The sequence below is a fragment of the Botryllus schlosseri genome, chromosome 2, assembly GCF_051294905.1.
Source record: "Botryllus schlosseri isolate E-star chromosome 2, Bs_hap1, whole genome shotgun sequence".
In the NCBI taxonomy this organism is placed as follows: domain Eukaryota; kingdom Metazoa; phylum Chordata; class Ascidiacea; order Stolidobranchia; family Styelidae; genus Botryllus; species Botryllus schlosseri.
This window is the reverse complement of record NC_137237.1, coordinates 17,727,030-17,750,450: the sequence shown is the minus strand read 5'-3', so window position 1 is coordinate 17,750,450 and position 23,421 is coordinate 17,727,030. Positions and strand designations below refer to the sequence as shown.

The 23,421-nt window shown below is 41.6% G+C and overlaps 1 protein-coding gene across 1 annotated transcript; it reads left to right on the top strand.

The window, feature by feature from the left end:
- The first annotated feature begins 10,171 nt into the window (after nt 1–10,171).
- Nucleotides 10,172–11,958, top strand: LOC145433922 (thiopurine S-methyltransferase-like). The gene has a single exon (XM_080311177.1). It carries the CDS (start codon nt 11,141–11,143, stop codon nt 11,834–11,836), a length of 696 nt encoding a protein of 231 aa, XP_080167303.1. The 5' UTR covers nt 10,172–11,140; the 3' UTR covers nt 11,837–11,958.
- Nucleotides 11,959–23,421: the final 11,463 nt, after the last annotated feature.

Here is a 23,421-nt window from a genome sequence, read left to right as displayed (position 1 = left end):
TTTGTGGTGACTATAACCGTCGCCTATGTTAGAAAGCACAGCGTTGTAATAACGTAGAGTTATCAGACGTGGTTGTTGAACTGCGTTGCCTACTTTTATATCGATATTGATGTCATGCGGCCCGCGGTCTCCAGGAATTTGGAAAAGTGGCCCGCGACCCATTTTGAGTTGGCGACCCCTGATTTAAATCATACAAGAGGATTGGTAAATGTGAGCGCTATGCGCAATGTTAGCACTGGCCACTGAGCCGTCTAAGAAACAGAGATACGTTACTACTAGATTAATCTACTACTACTACGGCAACGTAAGCTGTGATAATTTCGTTTGCCGTCAATTTGTTTGTCATATAACAATGGAGGATCAGTGAAACGTACTATCAGTGAATGACTGGTTGCTTTCACAAGTGACACCGGCGTATCGCGAACAATCCGAACATACACAAGATGCAGAGATTTAACCGACAACGTTTACTTGATGACTCGAAATTGACTCGTGAATTTTGCTTCGAGTCACGAGTCAATCCACATTTCTAAAGCGCCGAGTCAAGTCAAGTCATTTTGCCAAAGTGACTCGAGTCAAGTCAAGTCATATGAAAAAGGTGACTCGAGTCAGACTCGAGTCAAGTCATGACTCGAGTCATCCCAACACTGTTAGTAAGATCCACACCACGGCGGGGGAATCAGACATTTGATCCGCTGTTGCAAAATCCCTAATGATTGTAGCGGTGTAAAATTGTAATATTCTAATGGGACGATACGTTTTATATATAATTTTGTAGATGATATCCCAATTTTACTGCTAACAGTGCGTTGTCACACTAGTTTTTCATGTCATGAGCTAGAGTTGTGATCCAAATAATCCCGTATTTATTTTACGTTCCGTCTTCGTTGATTAGGCAACCTACATCGCTACATATGACACAAAGAAATTATAGGGATGGAGTTTGTCCACCAGGGCTCTTTAAATAGAGTGTGAAAGCTAGCATAAGATCTTATTTTTAGATATATCGTCTGCTATCGGCGCAACAAAGTATTCAAGTCTGGCTGAGACACTTGGGATGTTGATGACTAAAATATCCGTTCCGACGCATTGGCAGATCCAGGGTCCAGTCACATTTTTAATAAATCGTCGTACATTACAATAAAGTAAAATCGTAATGAAATTTTTCTTCACGCGTCACGTGTTTAATTGTCACACGATTTCTTGCTTGGTAGCCTACCCTCTCCTGAAAATGAAAAAAAAAACGCCTAATTTACCCGATTGAGTCTAACTGTATTAGCAATTACGGGAGGATAAGTCTTTTCGCGTTTGCGCTCGCAGAAAGATCGTCGACGATGAAATGTAAGCACAAAATGAATGTCGCATATTACCGGAAATCTTCGATATCGATGTGTCTAGACACCGAATAGTCGTGTCCTTGCAAACTGCGCCTAGCGGGCAGTATACAGTAGACCCGCAATATACTCAAGTAATAATATTATTGACCTAGTTCACTTAGAAACTTTGAAAATTTTTCCCGCTTGGCGCTAGTGGACCGCGCACTCGTTCGTCAATTGCATGTGCCCCTATAGCCGAAAAGGTTGGCCATCCCTGGTCTATATAGATCACTAAGCTACCCATAGGTTAGTCATCTGTAGTAATCTAGACCCTAGAGCAGGGGTATCAAACTCAACTGGCGTCGCGGGCCGGATTCAAACCTTCAGATCGCTCGCGGGCCGGACCAGTTATTATTATTATTATTGCACGGGTATTGCCGTTTAGGCCTTGTGCGCCACGACACAGATATAGGTACAGTTCAGTTTCATAGTACAGTTCAGATTCATCGTACAGTCAGTATCTTCAACATCATGCATTGCTTCGTTGGACGACTTTCACTCAGCGCATTCACTCTTTCACTCTTTCTCTTGCATGCGTCCGTCTTCGGGTCTCAGCTGCCGACTTTATGAGAGCGTGGCTTGCTCCGTGTCTGGGCTTTTCAACACACTGTTAGTACAGTGGGATCGGCGATGAGGAGCCCAGATAACCTCCGACACATAGAAACATGGTAGAGCCGAGACTCGAACCAAGAACCATTGGTGTCGTGACCGCTCGCTTAGCACACTGCGCCACTCGCTTCCCCGTAGCCCAGGGGTGGGCAAACTTTTGAGCTCGCGGGCCGCATTCAACATCTAAATCCATTCGCGGGCCGCACTATATAAAATTAGGATTATAAACCAAAACGCAATATTGGTATTTGATAATATAGTGAGGACATGGAGATAATATATGTGGTTATTTAAAACAAACGAAACATTGCTTTGATGATATCGTACTCGCGTCAGAACATATAGTGGCGAGATTTCATCGGCTGGTTGACCTCAATAACCAATTTGTCAAAACTATAGAGATGAAAGTCGGTTAGAACCGGATTGAAATTTAAGTCTGTGAGCAGCAATCTGTTCATAGATTTACAATTTCCACTTTTGGCTCAGTTCCAGGACACACAATGCTGACAGCATCATAACCATGTCAGCTTCAAACACACTTCTACTATGTGTAGATAAAATATAGATACCCCAATTCTACGTATACCGAGAGCGAATCTACCTAAGACACGCGCAAATCGTTTTTATAAGCACATCACTGAGATAATTAAAACTGTAGTGGCCAATCTGAAATCCCACTCGTGATCCGGGTTATGTCAATCTCGTTTAGGATTTCTGTGATGTTTAGCAGTTGAAACCTCTCAAACTGTGTGGGCCTTGAGATCGAGCTGTCGCGCAAGAAATTAAACATAAAAGTTATAATAGGAAGTATTTACCTTAGAACAGTGGTTCTCAAACTTGTTAAGCCCCCGATATGATGGTGAAACGCAAACCTAACGGATAGTTTGATGGCATGGAAGGTTACGCTAACTATGAAATTCATACTAAATACAGAGCAATGATTATGAATTGGATTACAATCGCGCGGAGCGCGAAAATTTTTTCAATTGAGCTCAGCTTCGCGCCCCCTTTAGATGCCTTCACACCCCCAAGGAGGGGGTGCACCCCAGTTTGGTAACCATTGTCGTAAAATTATAATGGTGAAATATACTAAGAAAAAGTTTAATCAAGTCCCTACATGAATTCGATATTTAGTATATATTTTATCAATATTTTAAAAAAGTATCTTTAGACTCTCGCGGGCCGCACAGAACGGTGTTGCGGGCCGCATGCGGCCCGCGGGCCGTAGTTTGCCCACCCCTGCCGTAGCCGGACCAGTTAAATTATTTCAAAATTGTGCCTTAAAATCCATTCCCTCGTTTCTCACCTGTACACTTCATCAATCATGCCTTATACAACCGTATATTATATTAAATTATGGATTACAGGGGTTCTATTCTCGCAGCACCTATGTTAGCAAACAATGGAATTGGCAAGAATCAGGTGATTGGCCGGTTTAATACAGTTATAAACTGCTGAAAAGTGGCTCTAACGCATCTATATGCTGGAATATTTCTATGTTTCCTTTGCGCAGACGTAGGAATTGCTTCACTATTATTTAATCGCGATTCGGGTTTTTTTCTGGGGGCCGTTATCTTTTGAGTCAGAAATTATTCAGCAGTGCGACCACATAAATTCGAAGTACTTTTGTGTAACTGTTTCCATTCTCCATGTAACCTGCACATAATGGTCTCTCATTGGTGTTTTCGCTGCTGTAAATATCTCATTTTTGGTCTATGCTTCCATAAAACTATGGGTTCCGTGTGAAATTTTATGTCTCCCGGAATTGGGTGTCAATGACGTATTCCTAATGGTGAACAGAATGACACCGCTGTCGGGTGGTTATAATGACATCTATAAACATGCTCGCCAGTTGCAGTCTTGAGGGATTATTTAATCGATGTATTTATTACTAAAGATATCAACAACTGTTAGAGATATGCTGGAGAATACATGCATTTTTTTCAATGTAGCCTACTCAGAATCGCTTCGCGGGCCGGATGAAATGGTCTGGCGGGCCGGATGCGGCCCGCGGGCCGTATGTTTGACACTCCTGCTCTAAAGCCTGTCAGCCGTCAGTAACATCGGATGCAGCAACGAAGACATAGGTGCCGCCGTACCGGCTAGTGACGTCAAAATAAATACTTGTCAATTGTCGATAACACTAGACCGCACTTTACTCCATGCCATTGCTGCGCACAGCATTAAAATTCACGCCTGCTGGTAAATTATGTGGAATCAGCAGATATAGTTGAATTTTATGTGGAGCTCCAGCTCCGGTGAAAATGCACGGCTCCGGGGCTCCGGCTCCAAAGCCCTGAATGCAGCCCATCGTAAATAGCTTAGAATTTAATATAACTGATATTAATCAAATGTAACTGTCACACTGATTCCGAAATTCTAAATACTGATCGACTTCTCAATTCTCAAAGAATTCGGCGGTAACATAATGTTGCGCTGCACGCCTACGTTTTATCGCCGATACTACAGAGCTACTTACCTTGGATAGCTATGGCGTTGTTTGTAATTCGAGTTTGTAATTGTGAATGTCACGTCCACGGCAGTTCATTTCGCACCGTAGATCAGTAAGACATTGTGTATTTGAAAACTGCGTTGTGAAATGGGCGTTGCCATGGCTGCTATGCTCTTTGATTTTATCAACGTATCGCACAATACAAGATTTCGAGTCGGGTACGGTACATAGAATTCGCGAGAGATATTGGTCGCCGGCGCGACAGTAACTTAGATTTGAGGATTTCCGAAAGAGGGAGTAAGAGCCCCTAAACTGAAGACGGCATTGTCTTTACCACTCAAGGACGTTTATACTGCCACAAGAATATTTATTACGGTCGTGATGGAAATTAAATAACAAGTCGCTTCAATATTGATCAATTCAGTACAAAAATAAATATTTGGCAAAGAGCCACATCTCATACCCAAAACAGCCATATATGGCTCGCGAGCCATAGGTTCCCGACCACTGATCTATATCTACCTGCTGAAACGACGACGATTTAGAGCAGTGGTTCTTAACCTTTTTCATATCGTTGCCCCCAAGAAGAAAATGACGGGATGTAATTACCCTCTTTTAAACAATACCAAATAACAGCTTGCACTCAATTAATTGCAAAACAGCACGAAGATGACGTCATAATGTACACTGAAATGCCCGTTAAAAATATCAAGTCAATGGGAAGGCTGATGCTGTTTTCATGCTATCCAGTGCATGGTGAAATCTCGAAAAAGGGAAGGATAATAGACATCATCTCTCATGTAATTGTCACTCGCAAATTTACTTCGTCTTGATTGATACCATTGCAGAAAATCCTACGTCACAGCAATAAGTTGAAGGGAATTCAATTAAAAAGTTCAATGCCATTATGACAAAGATTGGTTATTCATTTTGAATTCGAACCCTCAAGGTTCCAAAAGATTTCAGACTTAATTTTACTGACTATACTAGACCACCACTACACTTTTCAATAATAACAACTATATTTCTACGATATTGTTACTGCATTATAGGTGTAAAGCTAAACTTAGACGTCCCTTGTTGTCTTTCAATTTGTCAGCATGCGCAATAGAGCTGTTCAAATAAAATTCCTGAATCTTGCTGGCTACGTGATTAAATCGTTAGGTTACCTTAAAAAACGACACTCACCAAATTTGAAGTCATTCCAACCGGTAATCGCGGATTTCGTACCGTTTGAAAATTTTGAATTTACCCAAAAATGCAAAAAAAAAATAAAAAAATTCAAATTTTTTTGTCAACCCAATGAAATTGTTGCGCTGTCTTCAAGAACGATGCAAAACAAATTTGACTCAATTCCAACCAGTGGAAGCGGAATTATTTGAGTTTTTCTTTGACAATTTTGGAATTATCCTTGATCGGTGGATAATCCAAGAATTATCATGGAAAAACTTGGTACCCTCAGTGGCCCGAGAAAAAAATACATATCATTTATTAAAAAAGGCATTGCGGCGACGGTCATTACCGAGATCAATACCAAAGACTGCTGAAGTTTCGGCCAGTATGCGACTTCGCGAAGTGTGTAACCATTATAAAACCTTAGGCGAAAATAACCGCCGCATGTTGACCGAAACCATAAATTGCTATTTCACCATTGTCCATAGGCGCGGAATAGTCATGTGCTTGTTATCTGAAGTCAACAACTCCTTCAGCTCGAAGTAGGCTACTGTTTCGGCCCTTTATATGAGAACATGTTGCGAAGTAATTCATGATTTAAAAAAAATAGCAGCTAGCTATTTGCAATGAGATGTTTTGATTTCACAATAGTGTCTTAGAAGTCTTAACGCAATGTGATTCTTGCCCAGTGCTATGAATATTAAAGTGGCACTTCAGTCTGGTACGGGTAAACGGCGGGAGTGAATGAATGGTAGCCGGCCGCTTCAATCAGTACCCAAGAAGTAACTCTTTGTTGCAAAAAGATTGGTGACCCCTGCGTTAGAGTTCATTCATACACTAGCACACTAGTGTAAGCCTATAGAGCACAGGTCGTCTAACTACAGCTCACGGACAGCACTGAGCCCGTAATGACTTATGTGGATCCCGCGAAAGCCTGAAGGAATAATTATAAAAATGGTATTAAAATAGGACGAAAATACTAATTGTAACTAGGTACTACTAAAACTTTCCCTTTGTGTTTATGTTTCTCCTTGTTAAAGATAACTTATATATCGGCAATATACAGAAAACGTGCATAATTAATAACTGGAATGTAAAATGGCAAGATACAGAAAGCATGCAATATAAGTAAGCAATGTTATTCCAGTTCAAGGCGACCCAATTTGCGGATGTCACGTCTGTAAGTACCAGTAGTCGACGCGTACGTACAGTAACTTTACGAACCAATCCGTGGCGATCAGGGAAAACCTGTTTAACAATAGCCTTCGGCTACTTACCGCGGGATGCATTTGAATCAGACATGAGAACTGTATCTCCATACTTTGAAGTTGGGTGTGAAAATGAATGAGATAGAACGTTCGTTCAACGGAAGGCAGCAAGTTCGGCGGAACTATTTGAGCGTTCCCTCGAGATAGATAGGCCTACTCGTCGATTTTTTCTTTATACTTTCGAAATAACTCTGGATTTTTCGCGAATTTTGAGCGTTGGGTTTCGAGCGATTTCTTGGCAGCTCCTCTATTGTAGGCAGGGCCGTAACTGCCGCACCCCAAACCCCCCAATGGGGGGGGCCGAGCTCGAAGGGGGCCCAAAATTATTTCGCGAATTAGCATAAATTATAGAGTACTTTTTGAAAATTTGAGCAACTTTATCAAAAATTTTACGCGCTGCGCGCGATTTCAAGTTGTCAAGTATCTCGAATATTGGGTACTCTTCCCACAAGAAAAAATACGCAAGATTTATAGAAATGGGCATATCAGCGTCGGCCATTACCTCGCCACGACGCACCAAGACGTATAAAGTTTTAGGCCATGTAACATGCGACTGCAAGAAGTGTGCCAGAACGATCGGCAGCGAGAAAACCTTGGCCGAAAAGGACTGCCCTTATGCTGACCGAAAACTTCGTTATATATACAAAATACATGTGGGTTTAATAGTCCATGAACCTCACAAGACAAATACCACCCCGCAGGGAAAAATTATATGTCAGTGAATAAATACCAATTTGAAATCGAGAGATCTTTTAGTTTAGTACGTTTGGGCGATTATATATTTTTGATATAGCAGACAGGAGGTCACGAAATAACATCATGTAACGAAGTCATACCAACGGGTCCACCTGCCCGAAGATGTTTAATTATTATTTACGGGCTCTACATTTTCCAAGACAACACCTGACTCAGCTCTACCGGTAAATCTGATTACGCGAGCAACTGAGTATAGAGGACAAGAAATTGCATGATAGCAATATATATGCAATTCCCGATCTTATTGACCGATTTTATCTTGAATAATCGAAAATTTTCGCGCTTCGCGCTGGCTTACTACGCAATACATCTATAATTTCGTGGCAAAGTGAACAACGTAGTGGCGGCCTGGCGGGTCTGTTTGTCACCCTATGGGAGCTCAAGACTCCAGTTTTGTGGGGCCTATGACGAAGTGCTGTTTCGTTCCTTCCAACGGGTATACAATACACCCGGAGATGTTTATTTATTATTGAGTGGTCCTACCCTTTCAAACACACCTCACTCTGCTCTACCGGTAAATCTGATTACGTGAGCAGAGAAAGGATAAAAATTGATAGCAATATATATGCAATTCCTGATCATATTGCTCGAATCAGTCATGAATTATAGAAATTTTTCTATTCGATAAAAACTGACTCACCCAACGGACACCCAATATAGATGAAAAGCAGCGGCAAAAACGTACAGCTTGAGGGGGGTCCGGGGGGCGAAGCCCCCCAGAAGTTAGGTTTGTCACCCTATGGGGGGCCCAGGATCAACGTTTTGGGGGCCTGGCGAAGTGCTGTTACGGCCCTGATTGTAGGGATTAGGGAAGCTTCACGTCTTTCGTCTGCCACGGAGGGGTGTATTTAATTTGTCGATGTCGCCAATGTCGCCAATGCCGACATTGTCGACAATGCCGCCCGGGGCCGAAAGTGGGGTTGTAATATGACTCTCAAGTCAGGATGTTTCAATGACGATAATGTCCACAGTAATTTGTCAATGTCGACGTTTATCTATTTTGCCTTGGTCTTTCTATTCCTTGTGAGTGCATTACAATTACATTACAAATTCGATTCTATGATAGAAAAACTGGAATTAATATTAGAATTATAATAAGAGCGTATAATAGTCCAAGTTCACAAATTAGATTAGAATTCGAATTATTGCATTAGCCGGGGAGTAAGATTTTACGACGTTACAAATTTTTGTCCTTGATGTTTTTGCGGCATGATATACATAGAAACGATGTGTGCGGCGAGATAACCTAGTTGTATAATCCACATCTGCAACAACGGTGGGTTTCGGGTTCGAGTCCGACCGAGGTCGACGCCAGAATTTCTACCCAAGTGTTGGAGATTTATCAAGGCTTCTCCGCGCCATGTCATTCGTGTAAGCGGTGTCTTATAAAGAAGTGGGCCGTGCTACAAGTCGGCAGCTATGGAATAGAAATGAAGAGAATTGGCCTGGTGCAAATGACCATAGTAGTCGATAAACACCATGAATACCGCAAACACCAACTTCCTAGATACGAGTCTTTCGTCTGACCTGGCCGGGGATCGAATCCACGACCTACCGATCAAGAAGCCGGCCGCATCACCATTACACTATCTCGCAAAACTATTAAATTCAGGTTTTGGAGTCCACAGTAAATGCTGTCAACAACAGAACGTTAAAGATAGAGGTTTTGATGACCCAATGAAGTTCCAAAACGCATAAAGCCACTCGAAGAAAATAAGTTCATTGAAGATTGCATAATCGATGCCATCGGATTTGTGTGTCTTGAAGTAGAATCAAAAGTCAAATCAGCGAATCTACCGGTCGCCACTCGCATATTCAAATTTTAATTCTGTTTTAAGCTTCAAGTTACCCAAAACCATTTTTATCCCTAATTTGGGAAATTAGTTAATGGCGATGACCATAAAATCTCACTAATGATTACTGGGGTGAATATTTTTTGCCCTGTCAACAAGTCAAAATAAGTTCAAAATTATTTACAAAGTCAACTTATTTAGTATATTCGCATGTGTCAAAGGTTTCCAGGTCAGTGAATTTCTCTTTGCACCATTATGCAGTCTACATTGTGCTCTTGTGAATAGGCCACTGACTACTTAGTACGAATTACATACAATTAGGTGGCACGCTGATGGCGTGATGCTTTATACACCTCCAAACGTATAAGATTTTTGATTGGTCCTAAGACATTTTGCGGCGATGGTGTTTTGGTCAAGTAAGCCAACTGTTGATGACTGCAGATCTATAGAGTCTCTGGTCAATATCCAGCGCAACTACCACGAACTGCCACAGATTATAAAAATACGGAGAAATCCCACTACACTAAACGTGCTCATGCCGATATCTTAAATCTGTAACATGACTGCGTGGCAGGCTTGTAATAACTCGACTCGAGTCGGAATCGAGTCGCAACTTTTCGTTGGCTCGACTTGACTCGAGTCAAGTCATTTTCTTAAAAATTGAAAATGACTCTACTCGATTCGAGTCAATTTGTGTGTTGATTCGACATGTACTCGAGTCATTGCGCATCACTCGACCAAATTTATATCACTTAGTCAAGTCTCGTATATCAGGACCGATAAATTGAAAAATAGGCCCATAGAAACTGTCTTTCATCTGTTTGAATAAAAGTGTTTAGACTGAGAAAAATTTGTTCATTAGCCGATGCCTTTGATATGACCCAAGAGTTTCCCGGAAGTGAATTGAACCCGAATTGAACTTGGTAGTACTGGACAATTAACACTTGGACTTGGACTTGGATGCGGGCTTGACTCGGTTGTGAATTGAAAATGACTGCACTTGACTCGAGTCAAACTATACAAGTCAAGTTCTCTTGTAACTCCCATTCTTGTGACTTGGTTGCAACCCTGCTGCGTGGTGAACATTAGTTCTTATATAGCAGTGGTTCTCCAAGTTTGGGTCGCGAACGGTAAAAATTTTGTTGCCAGAGCAATCAGTCAATGTTTGAAAGAATTCCTGAATTACTTGCAAAATATTATACTTTAGTGTATCATTTGTAGTCTGTATTTGGTACTATATTGCCAATAAGTGACACGCGCCGAAAATTGTTTTGTTACAATATGGCTTGACCATGAAAAATTTGACCGCTCCTGCGAGTCGACCGGATGCCACTGTAAGATTTTTCTTACCTTTGGTTTCTCGCTCTATGTCATACAAACACCCAGATAACTCTCCGACGGGAATCGAACCGACGCCGCCCGATTAGTAGGCGCTTATCGTCACCACTACGCTATCTCTAGCAAAAGAACGACAAAAGGTATGAAGTAGCCTACCTGGAAAAAAATCCCCAGACTGGCCTATCTCCGAAACCGCCGCATCTGTGATCGTGGCGATGTCATTGAAGAAAGGAAGCATATCTGGGCCAATACGAAACTCATTTTTACTTGAGAAAATTTTAAATGGCCGGTATGAAAAATTGAGATCGGTATCCTCTTCTCCATGTTACAGCAATTAAAAATATATAGAATCTATACTTATCATTTCAACTTGAAATGTCACGGCGAACTATCATTGCGATGACTAAGGATGAATGGGCACAAAAATACTGGAGTGATTTGACCGAGGAGCCAGATTTCCAGAGAAAAAAATTTTCAAAGTCCCTTACAAAATATCACAATGTTTTGTTTCCTGAACCGATGACCGGTAGCAGAGTTTACGTTCCTTGCTGCGGTAAAACCCTGGATATGATATACCTAGCTGATATGGGTCACGAAGTTATTGGAGTGGAATACGCAAAAAACGCCGTTGAAGCATTTCACGAAGATAATTCACTAACCTTCACCACCGAAGATGTTAAAGATGGACCGTTCGTTCTTTATCGCACCAAGGAAAAGAATATCAAGATATACCAGGGTGATGTGTACAGCATGACCGCAGAAATTTGTGGTCAATTTGACGCCGTCTTCGATCGCAGCTCGTACGGAGCGATCGATCCAGTCACCCGCACTACGTATTGCGGTGTCATTCGTTCATTGATGAAAGCAGGAGGTAGAATTTTGATGGAAACGTTATATTATGACACCTCTCTTGCTTGTCCTCCGCCACATTCCGTGACTAAGGAAGAAATAGTGAACGATTTTACTCATTTTAATGTGAGTACACTGGAAGTCTACGATGAAGACAAAGGTTGGTGGGCTGATATTGTGGATGAATATCAATGCACAATTTCCATGCTTCAGCTAAAATAAATAAATGACGAAGGTGATATCTAAGCGCTACATCGTAAAATCTCATCCTGCGTGAGCATTTTTCACCGATAGTGATATCGGCTGAATTATAATGTTTTATCAATAAATCCAACCAGATGTTCGTTTATTTATACACTTTTGTGCAAGTTCAGAGACGAGAATAGCCTACAGCAGGGTAGCCAACCCGAGGCCCGTGGACCACATGCACCCGACCAGAAGGTTGTGATTGGCCCTCGCGGTAATTTTAGAAATGAGTTATATTGTAACATATTGCGTCCTAGAAAATTATGGCGAACTTGCTAGACTACATATCGGCGTAAGAGTACGAAAGCGAATAGTTACGTTCCCAATACAAGCCTAATTACGATCACAGCATAATAATATACTGACGCCGTAGCTAAGATTTAACAGCGACTGGAGAAATTAATCATTCTCCATATCTTACTGGTTATGCGTACAACGTTGGGTAGCCTATGTATAGAACTTGGTATTGGTATAAATAAGAAATAACATACATTACATATCGCACCACAACAAAATTCCTATAACGACTGAATATCTAAATATAATCTACCATAGTAACCATGTTAGTGGACTGCTATGTTTAGCTATTACCAGGGTTGCCATCGACATGGACCCAAAAATAAGGACAGTCTAAAAATTAGATTAGCATGAAAGAGCGTTTTTGTACATTCTTTGTATTTACACGAGCCGAAGCATATCGCATTCCATACTTTCACCAGAAACAATCTGCTCCCAACTCCTTGTGATTAGAAAGTGCTTCATTGATCTCACGACAGCTCAGGCTAGGTTTACCTTAACTCAGGGCCGAAACAGCGCTTCGTCACCCCCCCCCCCCCAGGGTGATATACCAAACTTCATCACCTCGTTAGTGTCGTTTACCAAGATGGAAAAAGGCCGTACACGAAGTTTAGACAAAATCATTTTTGGGCGTATGGAGCAAAAACTCCAGCAAAAATGCTTGTAGTCTTGGTCCTGGCTGAAGAAAACTTATTTGCAATGTTGGAATCGAGGAATATTGCTTTGAACAATTGCGATGTGGAATCGTTGGTGAGGAATGATTGCTGGTGGCTGACAGTATGGAATGCCCAGGTACCCTCTGCAGCAGCTGCCTTGGAGTTTGTGGTCGTTGGTGCTGATCGACTTGAGGAAAAATTATTCATCGACTGGCTCAAATTAATCATCATTACACACTTCTTGTGTTTTGGGGTATCAATGTGAGTTGAAATTGCGGTCTTTCCTATGGCCTCTAGGTTAGGGTTGCCATACGTCCGGAATTTCAGTGTTCAAACTAGCGTCCGGGAGGAATTTCGAAAATATGCCAAATGTCCGGAATTTTGACGTAGCCTCATAATTTTTTTTGTAAATCAGCATAAAAATAATATTATTTGGAAATATTTATGTTGATGTATGATATTTTTCTTCGCGCTGCGCGCCATTTACTATCACATTTATGGATTTTAATATGGAGACCACCACCCTCGCAAAAACTGCCATAAAATATAAATAATAACAACCTTCATTTACTGGAATAAGCCAAATTGCAATCGCAATTATAGGAGAACGGTATAGGCTATTCCTAGAGATCGCTAAGGCCGTTTAAATGTTTTATTCAAAGATAGTGGTTCCAAACGGGGGGGGGGGGGGGGAATAGGCTGCTAATATGTTGAACGTAATCAGCTTCCAAAATAGACCGTGAGTAAGTCTGGGCAAAGGTGCTGACTTCTTTTAGTAATCAGCTCGTAAAATTTTGATCTGGGCCACGGAACATTTTCAAATTGGAGATGGAGTCGCGACCATAAAAGGTTGGAAACCATTGGATGTGGGGTGTTTATATAGCTCCGTGGTGCGCACCGGCATAAGGCTGAATAACAAGCTTATCGGTAGGACATGAACATAACTTAACGATGTGCAATTACGCTCCCAGTATTTTCGAACTCATCATCCTCCACCAGCACTACCGCTAACTCTGATCATGTGGGCGGAGAGTATAGTATCTATAAAGTAATATATGGAACGACCAATATTATTGACAGAATTCATTCAAATAATTTAACGACCAGATGCATATAGAAACCAGATTCATATAGCAAGTACCCCTCCCCCCCCCTTCAGAAGTTGCATCGATTATCCTGTAGTGTGGGCTCAAAATCATTGTTTATTTGGGCGGGATGGAGCTGAAAACATGTGCTTTAGGTCCCGGTTACACAACACACAGCCACATACTCCTGAACCGGACCGTGACCACCTCTGGTCTATGAGAAAAGCTTTGCTGGTGTGACGTCTTAACTCATTTTGAAATCCACTAGTGGGCGCTAAAGAGTGTGCGGAATTTGGGTTGCTGAAATATGGTAACTCTACTCTAGGTTGATATCACAATTGCAGATATTGCTATGTGCGAAACACTCACCCTTCAAGCTTCGTTAGATACCTTTGAATTCTCTCTCATAATCGTCACAACAAACGTTTTTACGCCTGTTCATTTAAACTAATCAGATTTAGCTTTATTTGTAGCTAAAACTATATGCGCAAGTGCAATATAATTTAGAAAAATTTATACATTATTGATAGCTTTATTACTTCTTAACCGATGTGTCGACTGCACTGCGCCTTTTTTTCACTACACAATAAATGCTGCCTGCCCCACAGCTTGAGCTTATTCTGCTGTAGACCAAACATCAGGAACCTGGTACTGCTGTTTACTGCTAAAATGAAGTCGTCCGCTGCGGTAGCTTGGTACAGACGAAACTGCTATATGCCACCACTCACTGCTCATAGCTATCTCACCACTTGGAAGTCAAATGTTGTGGTGTGTACGTCACGAGAGTTCCTTTCATTTATGATGTCATAAAATCTCGACGAAAAAGCATAATTTTAGAATATTATGCAACACAGATAGGCCTACCAGAGGAAAACGATTGAAGTTCTGTAGCGGTTGAAAATAAGACAAAATAAGGACGCAAGTCGAAAATAAGGACATTTCTTAGAAATAAGGACAGTTGAGTTTTCTAAGACGTGGCCCTTCAAAGTAAGGACAAATCTTAGAAATAAGGACGGTATGGCAACCCTGGCTATTACTCTTTTCAAAGTCAATACTATACGACAAGGGTCGGCAACCTACGGCCCGCGGGCCGGATCCGGCCCGCCAAGCGAAATCGTCCGGCCCGCGACCAAGTAATTAGTTACCACAAGAATACGGCCCGCCGTTTCGTAATGAGTTCCAATCTGCAATGCAGCACTGCTTGGAAAGAATGCGGCATTGCTGCGATAAGTATCCTACGTCGTATTAGTCTATTGTTACGTCAAAGCTGGTGCGAAGGCGGTTGACTAGTAGCCTATATCATAGTAAAAGTAGGAGATAGAGAATATCTGTAGAGTAGACTAGACCAGTGCTTATTAAGCGGGTGTATCGTGCAACCAAAGGCATACCATATTTTTAAGGGTTTGCCACTCTGATAGTGTGCGACAATAAAGGTGCCGTTCGTCTGCTTCAAAAACGCAATGTCAAAATCTCAAACTTTCCGTTTCATTATAGATAACTAGCGTCCGCATCTGCAGTTTAATTCACCATAGGACATTGTACGCCAAGACAACAAACCTGAATAGTGTTTTGGACACAGTGGCGAAAGCTGATTTTGGTGTCACAAACTTAATCACCGACAGACAGACAGCCTACCCCATATATTACTAGAAGCAGATAATCAATATGGTAATGTCCTGTATATCTGCCATGTTCGCGCATTAAGTCGAGCAGCTATGTTTGCACGAGTGTATGGACCGAGTAACGAATTAGCAACTTTTCTTGAAAATACAAACATCGCCGACTCATAATCTTGTCATCGAAATGGGTATCTAATCTTGCTTTCGTAGTAAAACGACACATCTAAACAAATTGAATTTGCAACTTCATGGGGAAATAACTGAATACATGAGATGTTGAGGCGCATTTGAAACAGAACTGCGACTCTGGGAATCACAACAGTAAAAAGAAAATTATGCTCACTTTCCTATACTGGAGGAGAGTAAACCTAGTACCAGCACTATACATTTGTAACTGTGATAGGAAATTTAATTACTGAATCGCCACCCGCCTTTACGACATTCGTTCAGTACAAAATAAATTCTGACTATTGCTCAGTACTCCGTTTAATGTGAACGCCAATAGCATTGCCTGAAAATTTTAAATGGGCCCTTTTGAAATGCGATGCAGTTGAATTGAATGACAAATTTCATAGAATGAGCATATCGCTGCACGACTTTGACAAAGAGTCCGTTATTGAAATGGATCTTTATCCCAGCTTGACCAACAATGCAAAAGAAATGGCATCGACTTTTGGTAGCGCGTACGCATCTGAACAATAGTTTTCGACAATGAAATTTGCGAAGAACAAGCTAAGATCACGTATCCCAACGCACATTTAGAATATCGTCTGATTCTTGCTTCATCTGACTTGTTACTAGAAGTTGAAAACCTTTCACAAAGCAAGCTGAGCCAAGTGTCACATTTATCCTGCGTTGTTAAAGTGTAAATACATGTGTTTTGCCCTTTTTGTGATTTGTATGATTGAGATTGCATCAATGTAGGGTACTATACCAACGTTAGCGTCAAATATAGTGTTAAAAAAAATTCCGGCCCGCCAAAAAGTTGTGCACTCGGAATTTGGCCCGTGACTAGCAAAAGGTTGCCGACCCCTGCTATACGACGTGACGAAATCGCAGGTGTATGCGAAAAAGCATCAGACATCGTCAACTAGACTTTGAGAAAATAACTTCAATAGCTTCTGAAATTGGACGCTCCCTAGCTTACAACAATTAGATTGAAATAGATTACAACACGAGGGTTCTGGTTGGAGTGAATGAATGCTAAGCCTATGCGCTTAATCATCCATCATGCATAACTGCTGATGCCTGGTTGGTTATAATGATGACTTGGCAACCAAGAAAGTGAATAAGGAAACTCATGAAGGTAACTAGATTTGTTCCAACTATAGAGCAGGGGTCAACGACTAAAAAGAGTGATCGCCGGCCAATATCATGACTTGGTAGAGACGCCGTGGGCCGCAGCATTACAATATAGTGCTGTTGAAGTGTCCGACCCCCAATCAAGAATGTATGTGTATAATGGAGATATGGAAGTGGTTGATTTAAAGTGAGGCGAACGTGGATTTCGATTTTCGAATGCCGCGCACATCGCCACAAAAAAGCATTTACGGCGACGATATATCGTCGTGCGGCGACAAGCGTAACTCCCCACGTAAGATTACTTATACAACTATAAGAGACACCAACAGAAGTGTCCCTGAAGCGCTCTACTGCCTATTGTATGTCCGTCGGAGGTATATCTCGACTCCTCATCGCTGACCTAAGTGCGTATGCACTGCATTTGCACATACTATATGTAATGATATAAAAAGCCCGAAGAAGTCAGTCCAAATGATGAAGACATTGACGAGTGGATACGACAGGTATTAATAGTGTAAGAGCGCGTGGTTCGAAAGCGCCACTGTCACTACTGTACGTGTGAATCAAACAAATATCACATAGGAGCCTCAATATTCTACAGAAGTGCTTTTCAACCTGTGGGATAGTACGCGCTTGTGCGGATGGACAAAAAAAATGCAGTGCGGTCCGTGCGGATGACAAACGTGGTGCGGATGAGTGGAAATTGTGCACATTTTTACTTTTTATAACGTGGAATAGTTCAAATAAGCTTGACAGGATATTAAGTACATTGTCTCCCTAACATTTGTAAAAACTTGTTGTACTTACCACGCAGCGGTAATCGTAGCTTTTACAATAATTTTATCTCTCACCAGCTAGAATGAATAAAATTTTTGGATTATCATTATGACGCAATCAAAAGTCTGGTTCGAAAGCCGGTATAATGACTTGGATATCCAAAGCCTTAGAAGCTCCTGTACAACACCTCACTACTTATTTCGCCTAAAAGGGCTTTGTTATGCTAATTTACATCAAAACGAGAAAAAGGGGTTGTGCACTTGATGGCCTAATGCGGGGAGCTTTGAGGCAAGAAGTTTTGATGAAATAGTCTGCAATTGCCAGAAATATTCAGCAGCAACCGAGGCATTGACAAGCCGGTAGCCGACTTGCTGGTCATTCATTTTTATTTTGTGTAATGATTTTCGATTATGGTTTGTGCGGATCAAATATTTTCAAACAGAAAAGTGCGGATCATCATCATCATCATTGGTTTATTAGCAATTTTATCAGTTCAATACACCACAAAAATGCGATACAATGAAAAGACAGGAAGATGTCGAAGCGACAAGGAGTAGTCTATGGAATCTGACACCCACCTTGGCCTAGGCGATGTAAAGAGGATGCATGCACACTGAATGAAAGTAAAGAAGATAGTATAGAAGAAGAATGCGACAAGAAATAGGGCGGCATGTCATGGGAAGCGAGATCGATAGGTCAGTCGTGGTCCGGTAATCTTGAGGATGGACTGTATTTATTTAGTAGTAATTGCTTGTATTTCGACTTGAATGTGGACATGCTCGTCGACTGTCGGATGTCCGGCGGGATACTGTTCCACACATCAGGTCCGGCATATTTGATGGAGCGATGATCTTTTCGGTCGATCATATGATATTTGGACGACGTGGACGCGCGTATGTTGTACTTGTGCGCTTTTGATTCGGATGTTTCTCAAAACGGTTTTAAAGTTCTTTTCTACAATCCATTGGCGTAGCCAAGAGGGGGCCCAAAGGGGATATCCCTTCCAATACATATATAGGCTTTGATAATAAAGTATTTAAGTGAAAAACGTGGGTACGGGTAGAGAGGTAACATTTTGATATCATATGAGTGCTGGATCCGGTCCGCGAGCGATCAGGAGGTTTGAAGCCGGCCCGCGAGCGATCAGGAGGTTTGAAGCCGGCCCGCAACCCCAATTGAGTTTGACACCCCTGGTGTAGAGTGTCCTAAATATTCACCAACGGAAAAACTGAATATTTCAGTCAAACTTTTATATCACAGCAGCTACAATTTTGGAGCGTGTCAAGGTGCTTCTTAATTTAGTGCCGAATTTCTTTACATGCGACCAGTGCCATGCAGAGGGTGATCCGAAGCTGATATGGAAATAATTTCACCAATTTCAACCGAAGATTTTGAAATAACTTGGTATTTCTAGGAACGCTTTGCAGTGTAAAGGTTCGTTTGCGAATGTAAACCTCCAAGTTTCCGAGGTGCACACACCGAACGCGAACGTGAACCCCACGTTCTCATCGTGATTACGCACTGACAAATAACGCGTCATTTCTGGATTATAATGTGTTAAGCAGACGGGAATGATGATTACTTCGAGAAAGCGCGCAGCCAATCAGTAATTCACTCTTACGCCATCACAATGGGATTCTTATCGCATCGCGACAATTGTTTTCTGATTGAAACAGCGATTTTGGCTGCATTGCTGCATTTCCCGATTTACGTTGACAAAGAATTATTGGAGTAACGATTGTTGGCCGGAATAAATTCCAATTCGCGGGCAGCCACAATAATATATTGTCCAATTACACGCTCCGACTAAAAATACTTATCAAATTATTCTGAATGCGGCTTACGGCGCTTATCGAGGAAAATACTATTTAATCTAGAAAAGGAAAGTTCATTTGGTCGTAAAATCGTGATAGGAGATGATGTTTCGTGGCGCGAATGCCGAAATCGACGTCTCTAACGAGGTCGCGTTTTCAGCCTCTCGTCAGTAGCCTACGTTTTACGATCATTTTTTCTCACCGTTTTATCGGCCGACAAGATTACGCTGATGACTTAATTATATAGTATGACGCATACCCACAATAATCACAGGATATGTATCGTTGTTGCTTGGTATTCATGGTGCTTCGACTACATTGGTCATTTTACCCCAGGCCGATATTCCTTATTATGATTCCGTATTTACCGACTTGTAGTACGGCCCACTTCTAGGCTTTTTAACACACCGCTTACGCGGATTACGTGGCGAGGAGGAGCCTAGATGAACCTCGAATACTTAGGTAGGAATTCGGGAGTCGACCTCGGCTGGACTGAACCCGCAATCCATTGGTGTTGCAGTATAACCTCTAAACAGGTTCTGCGCCCATGGTAATATATATGGATGGTTCGACGTAATGATCACGAATTAAAACCGAATAAATTAGGGTGTGACGTTGTTTAAGACTTCGAAGTTCCAACACAAATCAAACTAATTCCGAGTTTCCAAGATGCATTATTATTTCTCTCGGGTGTAGCATCACGCCCTTTCACATTTTTCACGCCCTGCTTCCTGCCCGGCTTCTGCTGGGTAAACCACGTATGGAGCAACGACCAAATGCGATTCATACTCTCACTTGATGAGGATCATAAATAATAACTAGGGCAAGTTTTTGTTGCACTAAAATCGCGAGAAAGCTGCATTTATTTTTAACAAAAGTTGCTGTAAAAAGTTGCATTTACAATTTTTGTTGAATTTTTAGGGTATGAGATACTCGAAAGGTTCCGTTGTACAGCCTAGTTCCTACAGAGCTGTCAAATTTGTTACTTTATTGCCATTTAACGCACGGTCTGGCGAAACCGCCAAAATTACAATTTTACCGGCATATAGAGAGAAAATTACGCAACGCGGGAATAACTTCTCCAAAAAAGCCAAACAGCATGGCTATAACCCCCTCCCCAAAATCTATAGCCAGAATAAGGTGACCCAGCGAAAATTTAATTTTCGGTGGTCCCGCCTGGGCGTTCGTGAAATGGAAAAATACCTCAAATTTATACGAGAGCGTCAATAAAGCGATCTATTTACATATTGTTCGAACACGCTCGTGCTTGGCGGGGTATAGTTGAACTTTTTGCTTGCAAGCCATTGTGTCATAGATAACACAGTGAGATGCAGCTACCTCATCATATAACTCTTCGTTATGCAAATCAAAGAGAATAAACCATAGAAATAGTTTATAGCAAGTTTTTAAATCACTCCTTCACATTTCGACGCAATTTTTGATAAAGGTTGCGGTAAAAATTGATTTGAAAAATAGAGAAAAGTTGCAAAAAGTTGCACTATAAAATCCCTCCAAACAGCTTAAAAGACCATGGTACATAGAATCCAAGTATCTAGGGAGCTGTAGGATGCTGTAAAAAAAAGCTGCAAAAACTTGCCCTAATAATAACCAAATTGTAATTTAATGAACTTTGACTGACATGTATCAAATCGTTTTGTTGGCCATGTAAACGTCGCACAAAAAAGTTGGCTCGATTTCGATCAGTATAGCAGTGGACCAAGTCCAATTTGAAATTTCAACCAATTTATATAACAATAGCATTAACGATGCCAAATTTCTTTCTTTCGTCATGTCCATTTCACAGTCTATAATGGATGAAATATATATATCTGTATCAGCAGCGTCCATGTTGATAATTACCAGTTAGTATATTAGAATGCTAATTGAATATTTCACGTCGGAAGGGCAATTACTACATCTTGAGTAGCATTAATAGAACATTGTAGAGCTGGGGTGTCAAACATACGGCCCGTGGGTCGCATTCGGCCTGCCAGACGATTTCATCTGGTCCGGGAAGTAATTGTGAGTAAATACAAAAAGGCTTGCATTATCTAACTGAGGAATGTGAACCCGCCATACAAGGTATCAATCAGATCAGTCGAAGTGTCATATTATAGCGCCAGCTACTACAAAGAATGGTTGGTGTCTGGCCACTGCTATGAAGATTGAAGAGTCGGGTGCCCAGAAATCAATAGGACGGGAATTTCCTTTCAGGAAAAATACAAGTTGCCGGTAGTTCTATATGTGTTAACAGCAGCACCGTAACTGCCGCACCCCAAACCCCCCAATTGGGGGGGGGGGCCGAGCTCGAAGGGGGCCCAAAATTATTTCGTGAATTAGCATAAATCACAGCGTATTTTCTGAAAATTGATGCAAATTTTTCAAAATTTTTTCGCGCTGCGCGCGAATTCAAGCAGCCATTTTTCTATATTATTGGATATTGGGCCATTACCGCGCCACGGCCCACCGAGACATACAATCAAGTTTTAGGCCATATAACATGCGACTCCAAGAAGTGTGCCAGAACGGTCGGTAGCGAGAAAAGCTTGGCCGAAAAGGTCTATGCCCTTATGCAGACCGAAAACTTCGTTATATAGGCTACACAAAATACATATAGGTTTAATTGTCCATAGGCTCCTGAATGACTGGCGCCGAATGTTCCTGTCTTTGCAATCTGAACCTCACGAGACAATTACCATCCCGCTGGGGAAAATTTTATGCCAGTGAAGAAATACCAATTTGAAATCGTGTGCGTCTCTTAGTTTAGAAGCCTACGTTTTGGCGATTCTATATTTTTTGATATAGCAGACTGGAAGTCACGAAGTAACACCATAACGAAGTCATATCAACGGGTCCGCCCGCCCGAAGATGTTTAATCAATATTTACGGGCCCTCCCGTTTTCAAGACACTTCACTCAGCTCAACCGGTAAATCTGATTAAGTGAGTAGAGAGGACAATAAATTGATAGCATAATATATATGCAATCACCGATCTGATTGACCGATTTTATCATAAGTTATCGAAAATTTTCGCGCCTCGCTATCGCTCGGCTCACAATACAGTACAGATAATTTCGTGACAAACGCGAACAACGTGATGGGTGCCTGACGAGGTGCTGTTTAATTATTATTGAGTGGTCCTACCTTTTCAAACACACCTCACTCAGCTCTACCGGCAAATCTGATTACGTGAGCAGAGAGAAGATAAAAATTGATAACAAATACGCAATTCCCGATCATACTGACTGATGAAATCATAAATTTTCCGCGCTCCGCGCGCTTAGGCGACAAAAACTGATTCACTAAACAAAGTCCCAAAGTTAAAGATGAATAGCGGTAAACAGTGTATCGCCGGAGGGGGGGTCTGGGGGGCGAAGCCCCCCAGAAGTTCGGTCTATAACCCTATGGGGGGCCCAAGACCAAAGTTTTGGGGGGGGCTGACGAAGTGCTGTTACGGCCCTGGTTAACAGTATACATACAAACAAACACGCATTTCACATGTCGCGAATTTCACGTACCCCTAGTTGACTACTTCGAGTGGATATAGATATAAATCATTGCAAAAGACCTATACGTTGCTAGTCTTGATAGACGCCAGACGAAGGTTTGCGGGTTCGTATAATTGCACGATTACTATTACGGCGCACACAGTCGCCGGCTTCTCACATGGGTCGTGAGTGGGAAGGTTGGGGAACCCTGATGTAAATATTCCCTCAAGACTGAGAATGACATTTTCATGGGCCACAATATGACCATCTGACAACAGTGTTGCGTTTTCATATTAGTAACCATTGGAACATTGAAAACAAATTCCGAGAAGGCAAAAACTGCGCACCTTTAGCTCAGAGTGTTCTGGGAAATGGACCAGAAATAGTTATTAGCAGATGCAAAAACGACACTGCGAATTCGGTGTATTCAAGCTACATGGAGAATGTAACAGTGTTGGACTACTCGAGTCAACTTTTTCAGTTGACTTGACTTGACTCGAGTCACTTTGTAAAAATGACTTCA

Excerpts from the sequence above, each read along its gene's own strand:
- LOC145433922 (XM_080311177.1), top strand. The coding sequence starts at position 11,141 with ATGTCACGGCGAACTATCATTGCGATGACTAAGGATGAATGGGCACAA.